Raw genomic sequence first — 12,232 nt, 5'->3', positions numbered from 1 at the left:
TAGTGTTTTATGGCACAAAGCAGCGAGGCTATCTGTGCCAAATGTCCAGTAAAAAGATAAAAATAAATGAAATGTAGTAAAACACAAAAAGGAAATGAAGGTAAAACAAAACATCATTGAAAAACAGAAAAAGTATAAAACCAATGTTGACATCCAGTCTACAATGTTAAGAGAGAAAGCAGAGTAAGAGAAGTTGTAAGGTATTTACTCTAGCAAAATGATAATGATCATAACCCGCCAGGAAGACTAACAGGTAAATGCAAGAACCACCATCAGTCACCTGAAGTTGGTCTTTCCAGTCCTGGTTCCGGGTCATGCGTCATTATGGCCAGTACTAAAAGGTAAAGTAATAAAAGTGTTAAATAACATGCAGCAAAAGTATAATAACAACTTGCCAGGACGACTAACGAGCAGTTCAAACAGTAGCGTTAGTCACCTGAAGTTGGCCTTTCCAGTCCTGGTGTCGAGTTATTTAATGTTCTGGCCATTTTACAATGTCAAATTGAACTACAGAGATTGAGACTGAAAAGGGAACCACAATTAAAAAGGTGTAATAAATAAATATCAAACACTTAAATGAGGTTAAAAAGATTAATGGTCATTAAAAAACTAAAAACTTTATCAAGGTGGACAGTGTCACCATCACCAATAACACTGTCCAATGTTACAGATAAACCCTAGGACAGAATGTTTAAAATAGTGCCATCGTTGAGAGTCGTAACGATGGCAAGAAAGTAAAATGTGGCTTACAGTGATCTGAGTGTTACACAGACTACACAATGGTGCAACAGTTCCAGATAAAAGAAAACGATGAGTTAAAAAATTGTGACCAATGTGTAGTCCAGTTAGAACGACTTTCTCCTTTCGAACCTTACGGAAGCAAGACAGCCAAAGCCCAATATAGGGTTTTATTTGAAAAAGCTTGTTGTCGCGTTGCTCACTCCAAGTGAACTGCCAGCTGGCACGGAGCCGAGCCCTTAATACAGGACCATAGTCCATGTATGGAATAGGCACAGTGGTGATAGTGTCAGAGCAGATAGATTTAGCTGCCACGTCTGCAAGCACATTCCTGCAAATACCTACGTGGCCTGGTATCCAGAAAAACTGGATAGAAATAGATGTTAATGAGAAATGGGCCAGTCGGTTTTGAATATCAGTGAGAACAGGGTGTGAGCCAAAGTGAAGCGATTCCAGGGCCAGTAGAGAACTAAGCGAGTCAGTATAAATAGTGCAGTAAGAGAACTGCTCAGCTTCAACTAGATCCAGGGCAAGAGATATGTCGTATAGTTTAGAAGTGAACACAGAAGCTGTAGAGGGGATTCTGTGTGGAACCACCGAACCGTAACAAACCATGGCAGAGTCCATAGAGTCACCTGATTTTGAACCATCCGTATAAATTGGAATAAAAAGGTTGTTCGAAAAATGTTCAGTAAATAAAAGACGGTACTTCCAATCGGGAGTATCTGCCTTTTTCAGATGACTTAAAGAAGGGTCACATTTGGGGGCTGTAATAAGCCATGGGAGGATGGGCTGACCAGTGGATTCTGCAATGTTTTCCAAGGACAGACCAAACTCATCCAATTGCGTCTGGATGCGAAGGCCAAAAGGAGCAATGGCAGATTATCTGTTCTGAAAAAAGTAAGGCCCAATGAGGAAGGAAAACACATCCCCAAGTGGGATGCTTTGGTAAGGAGCAAAGTTTCAAAGAATACAGTAAAGACAGTTGCAAACGATGAAGGTGCAGAGAAGGTTCGTGAGATTCCACATATAAGCTCTGAACTGGGGCAGGTGCAGAAAGCCCCAGTGCAGACTCAAAGTTCTTGATGATGAATGGGGTCAGCATCTTTAAGGACACAGAGGATATTCATTGCTCTTGTGCATTTGACCTGTAGCTGCTTTAAGTGTGGTATAAAGGTCAGCTTATGGTCAAAGATAAGCCCCAAGATCTTGGTCTCAGGGACCACTGGCAGCGAAACTTCACCGATACGGAGTTTAGGATCAAAGTGGATACCCTGTTGGTGGCAAAAGTGCATGCAAACGGTCTTAGAGAGAGAAAAATTAAAGCCGTTCGCCGTAGTCCACTTCAGTACACGATTGAGGGAAGTTTGCAGTTGCCGCTCAATATATCTCATGTTCGACGACTGACATGAGATGTGAAAGTTGTCAACATAGAGCGCGTTTGCAACAGTGAGAGGGAATTGTTCAGTGATGGCATTTATCTTTATACTGAAAAGTGTGACACTCAAAACACAGCCCTGAGGGACCCCAAGTTCCTGTACAAAAGAACGGGAAAGTGTCAAACCCACACGAACTTGGATTCTTCTATCCATTAAAAAGGTTTTAATAAACATAGGTAAATGGCCACGTAACCCATACATATGGAGGTCTCGCAAAATGCCATACCTCCATGTTGTGTCATAAGCCTTCTCAATGTCAAAGAACATTGAAACAAGATGTTGGCATTTCAGAAAGGCTTCTCTGATTGATGTTTCAAGTCGAATTAGGTGGTCCGTGGTGGAATGCTGTCATCGGAAGCCACACTGGGTGGGTGAGAGGAGGTTGTTTGATTCGAGGTACCAAACAAGACGAACATTAACCATCCTCTCTAAGGTCTTACAAAGATCAAAGCAATTGGACGGTAGTGTGAAGGAATCATGGGATATTTCCCAGGTTTAGAGAAAGGTAGAACAATAGCCTGGTGCCAGGCATCAGGAAAAACATTCTCCTGCCAGATCCGGTTAAAAACAATTAGAAGAATATCAAGAGAAGCAGGAGATAGATGGTGCAGCATGTCATAGTGTACATCATCAGGTCCAACAGATGTACTGCCAGACAGATGAAGCTACGGCCTCCAAGGGTGTGTTGAGTAACAAAGACAGGGTGGGCACATGCTGATCAACCAACAGTGCTACCCCTCCATGTACTCGTCCATCACACAGTCTGTCATTTTAGTACAGAGAAAACTGCCGAAAGGTGACTGTATCAGCAGGTTTCAGAAATGTTTCTTGTGAGGAAAGACACAGGATGGTAGGAAGCAATCAGTGTTTTGATATTATCCAGATTAGAATGTAAACCTTGACAGTTCCATTGTATCAAGGTGGCCATTTTTAATGATGGGTAGGTGAAGTGGCTGGAGAACCCTTCTGTTTACAACCATGCCTTTTTTCCTTACTGTCCTTATTTGGAGGAGGTCTATCAACCTCCATGAATCCTGCCCTGGGTTGATGGGGAAGGTCTTTGTTGTTGGAAGGGGATTCTAGTGACTGAGGATGCAAAGAAATGACTGTTTTGCATCTTCAGGTGGGAGAAAAAAATGTATCTGAAGAAATGCCTGTATTTGAAATCAAAGGATGTGGATCTTGGGGTTTGTTGGAATGTATGGGAGGAACAGAGGTGGGTGTAGAAGTCGATTCATCAACCTTTTTAACCATAGAGGTCAAAAGGCTTTTCATTTGTTTTAAAAACAATTCTCTTGGAGGTAGAGAGATCTGTCTGCACTCCCACTGTAGTTGTGGAACAGCAGCATATGTCTGAGATGGAGTGGCGAACAGCAATTTTCAAGCCTCAGGATAACTAATGTTATGAGTTATTTTCAAATGCTGCACCTCTTTTTCCCTAAACCATTTTGGACAAGAACAAAAGTAGGAAGGGTGGGAACCATTGCAGTTGACACAATGTAGGTCCGTGTGACACTCAGAGGCATCATGATCCTTGCCACCACAACCAGCACATGCCAGGGAACCACGACAGGACATCTTTGAGTGGCCGAACCTCTGACATTGGAAACATCGAAGAGGATTTGGAATGTACGGCCATACCTCGCAAATTAGATAACCTGCCTTGATGGTGGCAGGTGCACGTGGTGAAGTAAATGTTAAAACGAGGGTATTTGTTGGCAGTGTAACTCCATCTTTGCGAGTGGAGATGCACCTCACTGCAGAAACTCCTTGAGTGGAGAGACCAGCGAGAATCTCTGACTCGGGAACGTTCTTCAAATCCCTCTCAACAGTAACTCCTTGTGATGAATTCAAAGTAGCATGAGGTGTAACCTCAATAGGTACATCCCCAATTGCCTTTGAATTCAAGAGGAGTTCACTGTGTTGGGATGTGGATGTTTCAACCAATATGTCACCAGATCGAAGTTTCTTTACTGACTTTGGAGAGCCAGCAAGTCCCTCTAGTCCCTTCTGAATAAAAAAGGGGTACATTTGCCCTAAAGGTTTTTCTGAAAGAGAATGTAATATAAGAAAATGAGGTACATGTGTTACAGATGTTGAAGATTGCTGTTCAGAGTCTTCAAGACGTGGTCGTTTACCTGTTGACTGTTTTTTCACTATTTTATTTAAATTTTTTTGGAGGATCCATAGGAAAAAAGGAAAATTTCAGTACCCACTGACCCCACCCACCATGGAGCTCTACGAGGGGATGCACTACAATGTCATGCAAGGACACTGCAGCAACACCAGGGTTTAGTGAGCACTATGCCTAAACACCAGCATCAGACACAATGTCCACAACACCCACTGAGAACTTCCAACACTGGTACTTGGTTGACTCTAGCCCAAGTGGACCAGATGATTGACCCAAGGGGGGCCACCCAAAGGCTGCCCATCTACAGGAATTCAAGGCCAAACTGGTGTGTTAGGGTTGGACCCCTCAACCACCAGGATCCTCTCCTACCCTTCACGGGTCGCCACGCACGGCAAACACGTGGGTGGATGTTTAGATCCCAGAGAAGGTAACCAGACAGAACAGAACCTTCCCTGGGAGGTCCCTTCACTACTGTGATGAATGCAGCACTAGTTCAAATTCAATGTTTGTGATATTAAAATACTAAATCTGTAATTTACAAGCTAGAAGTAAGAACCTCATATTTTTTCAAGTTATTAAGATGTGCATTTTCTACTGAATCAAACACAACAGCTCATTTATCTTGTTCCACTGTTGGAAATAGTCCCCGATATACACTTACTTCAATACATGACACGTGAACGACCAATCAACAGCTCAGAATTTCCCTATAGTCAGTTTCTCAGCCATTTTAAAGCCCTTGGAAACAATTTTCTTTCAAATCAAAATTTAAACTAGGTAAGTTGTCTTTCGTCTTGTCACAGATAAATTACAGTGAAATTCTGTGGTATCAATATAGTAATTTATGTTTTTTGTTGTTTTTATATGTATATATAAAACCTAAAACAATTATTTCCTTTCACGCCACCTATATGCAAAATCTGAAAAGGCTTAGCAACTTGCAACAAGCATCAACTGAATTCAAAGGTTGTAAGAAGAAAACAATTGTTTGCTTTACTTCTTTATTTACTGTTCTTTATTTTAAGCAAAATAAGTTTAAGAACTTACTTGTAAATAATAATAATAATCTCCATATACATATATATAATAATTAAAACGTGACTGTATTTTACAGAATGCTAGTCCACTAAAGCACAGCTAAGACAGGTCACTTTGTAAAGACTATAAGGTAAATTTATATTATTGGACACAGTAACAAAAATCATGTGCTCCTTGTCAATGCAAGTTCTATAATGTTAGCCAGGCACGACTGGAAGTTCAATGTAACAAAATAATGAATAATAATAAATATATAATGTTATGAGAGTTAAGCTATTTAGACTAAACATTTGTGTTTTCATGTTATAATATGTTGTTATTCTAGAACAAAAAAAGCATAATTTATTTCCTATTTTTATGGTGGTTACGAGATTGGTCAAATTGACAGACCCCATATTGTTAGGGTAGAGTAACTAACAGAGAATTCAGTAGGAAAGTTTTGGCTCCATTACTTTATCTTAGTTTTTAACTAAAAAAAATAAAATATGTAATATTAACCTCCTGTTGAAGTTCCTTTTTTAAAATATTATCCTGCAGTTCAAACAGAGCAAAATCAAAGTCCTTGATGACTTCTTTAGTTTCTTTTGCATTAGGTCCATATTTATGTCCTGAAAAACAAGAATACTTGCATGAATACATCTCTCACAGATGTAACACATCACTCAAACTGTATTTAAGACAAATTTATCTCTAACAATCTATATTTGAGCCATCTACCATACAGGTTTCAATAGGATACAACCTACTTCACTGTAAACATGCAAGTGAAAAGGTTTTCCAGAAATAAAAACAAACCATACCTTCTACTGTGATAATAGTTATCATTAAATTCTGATAGTTAGTGTTGAGATTTGAACTTCTGTCAATAAAATAATTCTTATTTACAAACCAACTTCTGTGTTTCCTTTGAATATACAAGTAGAAAATCACACCATATAAAAAACAAATTTTTCTTTTTACCATCTCTTAAAATAGGCAATTTTATTGAAGTTAGACTGGAACAGATGTGGATTTAACCATAATAAATCTTTCAGTTATTGATATGTTATCATAACTAGAATTTTTCACAACATAAAGTTTGACACAACTTTTCTAAAAAAAACACTAGTGAAGAAAAATAATATTGTCTTTAATAATACATTATACCATTTATTGTATCATCAATCAAGCATTAAGATTTCCATTTGTTAAAAGTAAAATGTATTAAGTAATAACTATTGGATCCTAAGTAAACAGATTAGTTGTTATTAGACATTATTGCTGATGTTAACAGAGAATTGTGTCTGTAAATTTATGTTAAACAAGCGAGTTCAAAATGATTTACTGAAAAACTCATTTAAAATGTCTAAATAATAGTTCCCTCAAAAGTGCTTTTAGTTTTAGAATTGTTGTTTGAGAACTGTGGTGAACAGTACCCCTTAAAATTCCATTATCAGCATGGCAAACATGAAGATTTCACTCACTTTGATCATGTAGAAAAACATGGTGTGATTCGACAATGCGTGTGCAAATTGATGTACTTTAAAACAGTTTCAACAGAATTTGACAAACTGCTCTAAATGGAAAATAGAATGCATTCAACTAGAAGAGCCAATCAGTATCAACCTTATATAAATGTTCACCATGAAAGTACAGGTGTAACTTAAAGCTAAGTTCATCACGAAATGTAACCTCCAGGCAATATCATATGTCCATACCTATATACAACTTTCTAGTCCAGTTATTTTTGTGCAGCACAATAAATTTTAGAAGCACTGGGCAGAAATTTGTACTTGTTTTATATGGCTTGTTTTGAGAATCAAAGATAAGATATCAACTAGTACCACAAAAAAAAACAGTTTTTGTTCTGAGAGAGAAATTTAAAGATCTCCGAGAATTTATTAAAATGACAAAGTGATAGATACGTAGTAAATAAAACTTTGTGTGGTACAATGAGCAGAAAAAGTCTTAGAAACTTCCTAAGTGCATTGTTTACTGATGAGACTTCTTGGAACTGTGGAGAAAAGATACGTTTGAACATTTTCAAAATTTGTCTTTGCAAATTATACTAAATAATATTACATAATAATAATATAATAATTCTAAACAGATTTTTTTACTTGAATTTGAAAATTTAATAAGCATGTGTACACATGACACCTGAAAAGTGCTCACCTAAATACCACACCATATTTTAATTTTAAAATATATGTAAAACTTACTAGAATTTAAGAATTATGCATTCTCCAAATATCACAAACAACTTGGAACTTTAATCAAATGTCTTTAAACAGTTGTATAATAAAGCTGATGGTGTCACTGGCATCAGATGATGTAAAGCTACAAATGATGAAATCTAATGACCTTGGAATTGTGAAACAAACAGAATGTTATGGAAATTATTGACTGTCACAAATCACAGTAACTGAATAATGTTGAAACCCAAGTTTCTACTTGTTTGACTGAGAAAAGTTGTAATTTCTTTATAAATCTTTCCTTAAATAGTGTAAATATCTTTCGTGTTTTACCTTTCTTTCAAATTTAAAGTTTTGAAAAGTAATTCATTATCTATGTAAAAAAAAGAAATTATATATTACCTCACAGTGAATTTCTCCAACATCACTTTGCTGGTTAAATTACATATGCAGTTGTACTTCTGAAATAAGTTTGTCATACAGCAGTCAGTTACAGTTGATATTAATCTTACAAAAGCTAATTCCATGTATAGTTAATAAAACTCCTATACAAACCTGCAGTATCCACTCCATTATGATAAACAACTGCTAACTGTATGGTTCCCTTTGACAACCTATTAATAGCATCATTCAGGTTCCTCTTCAGTTCCTGGTGATGTTGTTTTAGGGTTGACTTAGAAATGTCATAAGATTTACAGAATGAAGGCCTAACTCCTCTAATTTCTATCTCACACCCACTCCACCCATATAATGCACTTTTAACCCCATTTTTCTCAGCTGTTACCCATATTGGTTCTGCTTTATCCCACCAGTGAGAATTCAAGTCTCCCGGTTGAGTTCCTTTCATAAAGAATTCATCTCTGTCCTTATCATACATGTAGTTGTGAACCACTCCATGATTTTCAGGATACAAACCTTCAATGAAAGGGTACATTAAATATCAAATTTTCATTTTATACCTACTGTTAAGAATAGAGTACAAGTACACAGGCATTTGAATAAAATAAATTTATCTCTGACTGTTATGTAATTTATTACAAAATTTTTAAATCAAATTGTGAATTCTAATTGTCTTATGGAACTAATTTCTCTAGTTATTGTTGCAGTTTCAGCTAAAAAAACCACAATATTATCAAATGATTAAAAGCCTTAAATAAGAAGACTTGAGGTGCTGTAAGTAATAAAAAAGAAACCACATCTTTCATTAATAAAGAAGTGTTTTACCTTATTTTAAACTTATGAAAACTAGTGTTGTAGAATACAGAATATACAGGGAAAGCATGCTGTCACCTTACCAATTCTATGTACATGGACTTGGTCATTTTGGTAAAGTGTAATGACGTTTATTTGTGTGTATGTGTCGATATGGTCAATATATTTGTAACATGTTTACTACTACCCTCTACCCAGTACTAGTCAAATGAAAATGTGTGTATAAAATTCCCAAGTATAAATATTACAACTAGTACATTTTGATATCCTGAGAGAAAAACCCTTAATTCAGGATTAATGTTATTCCATTAAAATAAGAACAAAATGAAACGTTTCTTATAAATTTAAGAAAGCAGAGAAGAATGTAACACTGTTTGTTATTAGTGTTAATACAAAAAACTGTCATCAGTAGAACAGCTAATACTCTCAAACACTAGCTCTTTGTTCTGATGTGTTGATAAATATGGTCAGGGTTCAAAATAAATACTAGTAAACAAGCCTATTGTTTGTTAATGTGACAGTTTTGCTCGTAAAATTAAATTAGAAGGCGCTAAAAACCTGTTTCATGGATGTTAAATTGTGATTCTTTTAAGACTTAGTTATGTATAAGCATTTTATTTACGTATTATGGGCCACGGTTGTGGATAAACATAACTGTAACTTGCATATTATTTCCTTATTAAAATATTATGAGCCATGGTTATGCTAATAACGTAAACACTTTTAAATTTTAATTCGCTCGAGTCGGCCATGTTAATATTTTTCAAGGTCACGTTATATTAATTTCAAGTTACTAACATTAATACAGTAATAGTAATACTATACAATTTACACTAGTATAACCTACAAGCTATACTTTACAATTATAGTAACGAACTTGTTTACCTGTAACGACTGTATACCAGTTTGGGTAATCACTTGAAGGGAAAATCGGTTTTACATATTCCGCTTTAACACCGCTTTTTGCTAATCTATTAAAACCTTTCAGCGAAGGTTCGTTAATAATATAATCCCAACGCCATCCATCCGCTAAAATTACTAAAAGTTTATATTCAGTTGGGCCTGAATCTTTTCCCAGTCGTTTGGTAGAGCTTCCAAAAAATACTCTTGCCAACAAGTCTGCTGAAGCTAGATGAAACAGGTAAACTACTAATGCAAGTAGTAAAACCATATTACAACTTTTAAAAAACAAGATACGAACCATTGCAACGTTAGCAAGGCAAATATAAAACTACTTTATCAAATCACAAACTCAGCTTTAATCACAACTGTCAACTATCACTAAACAATTTATTTTCACATGCACCACGATTGTAGCACCCTCTGCTAAGTGGTATGGAAATACCATTTTGTTTTACTTTTTAATTACATGTAATTTAGATTAAGTATTGTCACTTTCTTTATAGCCAATCCACATGAGAATACATGTTGTGTCTACCGCGGGATATGGAACCTCGGATTTTAGAATTATAAGTCTGTAAACGTACCGCTCAGATACTGTAATAATTCGTTTGTTTTAAATGTAAAGCTACAAAAGTGACTACCCACTCATTAACCGTGTCGGCAAACCGAGATACGAATTTTATTACTACCCCACCAGAGGGCTACTTCTAACAATATAATTTCAAAAATAAAATAAAGAAATAGGTTCAAAGGTACAACTGATAGACTGAGATTCATAACAATATTTAGTTAAAAAGCTAAAATCTGTTTGTAAAATGCAGTACTTATTATGGTTAAATATTTTATGCTGTTTACTTGCATAATATTTTGTTAAGTTATTTATTACGAGCAAATAAAACAAATTTCCTTACAAATCACACTGAAGCTCTCAAATATGAAAAGCCAAAAATTTAATAAGCCACGAACTAATCAACTGAAGAAAAATTGTCACATTTTCTTGTTTTCATTTGATTTTACCTATAAGTTTATTTGTACACAAAGTTATATAGTGAGTTCTCTTAGCTGTATCCACTGCAGGGCTCTAAAGACTAATTTTAGAGTAATAAACTCGCATTGTACCGCTGAACCACAGAGATCATAACGTTACTGGTAATAGTTCTTATGATAAGATTAGAAAGCTGTAAAGTTCCTTTTAAAATTATAAAAAAACTTGTATAGGAAATTATTCAATCCTGGAAAGTCTAACAGTGGCCGGATGAGACAGACCTTGTGTTATGCTCTCAGGTGCACTGATTTCCCATTCAGAGTAATCGGTTAGGGTCTTCAGAATAACAGGAAGTTCAGATAGAAATGTATTAAAGAGAGAAAATATAAATTGTCATATTTTGATGAGCTTCCGAGAAAAACAAAGATAGAACTGGACACAAATTAAACACATTGAGACAATCAATGTTGTTGTTTTTTTATGTAGAAATTTGTGACCACTTCTCCAAGCTCTCAAATCAAATTGGGCCTGGCATGGCCTAGCGAGTTAAAGCGCGCGCTTCGTAATCTGAGGGTCGCGGGTTCGCGCCCGAGTCGCGCCAAACATGCTTGCCCTCCCAGCCGTGGGGGCGTTATAATGTCACGGTCAATCCCACTATTCGTTGGTAAAAGAGTAGCCCAAGAGTTGGCGGTGGGTGGTGATGACTAGCTGCCTTCCCTCTAGTCTTACACTGCTAAATTATGGACGGCTAGCACAGATAGCCCTCGAGTAGCTTTGTGCGAAATTCAAAAACAAAAACAAACTCAAATCAAATGCGCATTTAAATAAAATCATCATGTCCAATACTGAGAAAACATGGCATTATAGACGAGAAACAACAATACCACTTTTATCAGGCTATAGGTCACTTTTGTACGGGATGTTGTTTCCTGGGAGTATCACCTGATGTGCTAGTGGAAAAGATCGCTATCCATTTTAATCTCGTATACTCCATTTTACAAGAATTTTTCCAATGAGAAGATGCAAGTGACATTTTAATTAACTTATTCTTGTAGGTAAACTGGACAAGAGAAGCCTGGTGTCTTCCTTAACTGGACAAGAGAAGCCTGGTGTCTTCCTTAACTGGACAAGAGAAGCCTGGTGTCTTCCATAACTGGACAAGAGAAGCCTGGTGTCTTCCTTAACTGGACAAGGAAAGCCTGGTGTCTTCCTTGACCCCTTTCTAAATTAGACTATTTACTCAGTATACATATAAATTATGCTTTTGAAAATATTAAGTATAGGAGTAACATAGTATACTTGCATATTATACCTGAAATTCATGCAGTAGTGTGCAAAATTGTTAGGATAAAGCTAAAAAAATATATTTCAGGTTACTTTCAAAGAACAATGAAAAGCAAATCACAGGTGAAACATCAAAATGTTATTAATCTTTCTATATTATTGAATAGCAATGGATAGGAACTGTACATTCTAGTATATAACAAACAGTAAAACTTAACAAGAGATCGATATAATGCCCTCTAGAATCTAACAACACAGTAAACGTAACAATGGATAGACATAACACAGTCTAGAATGTAACAATACAGTAAAACGTAACAACAGA

The 12,232-nt window shown here is 36.1% G+C and overlaps 1 protein-coding gene across 1 annotated transcript in view; it reads right to left on the bottom strand.

Moving 5' to 3' along the window:
* The window catches only part of LOC143243374 (glycerophosphocholine cholinephosphodiesterase ENPP6-like), a 47,319-nt gene extending 37,083 nt beyond the window's left edge, over positions 1-10,236 (bottom strand). Inside the window, exons 1-3 of the mRNA XM_076487238.1 lie at positions 9,621-10,236; positions 8,079-8,438; positions 5,848-5,957 (exon numbers count right to left, since the gene is read on the bottom strand). Of these exons, the coding sequence (XP_076343353.1) occupies positions 5,848-5,957; positions 8,079-8,438; positions 9,621-9,939 (789 nt within the window). The 5' untranslated portion in view covers positions 9,940-10,236. The remainder of the gene's footprint in view (positions 1-5,847; positions 5,958-8,078; positions 8,439-9,620) is intronic.
* Between the last annotated feature and the right edge of the window lie 1,996 nt (positions 10,237-12,232).

Source organism: Tachypleus tridentatus, unplaced genomic scaffold (genome assembly GCF_004210375.1).
Source record: "Tachypleus tridentatus isolate NWPU-2018 unplaced genomic scaffold, ASM421037v1 Hic_cluster_2, whole genome shotgun sequence".
NCBI classification, from domain to species: Eukaryota; Metazoa; Arthropoda; class Merostomata; order Xiphosura; family Limulidae; genus Tachypleus; species Tachypleus tridentatus.
This window is presented reverse-complemented; position numbering and strand designations above follow the sequence as displayed.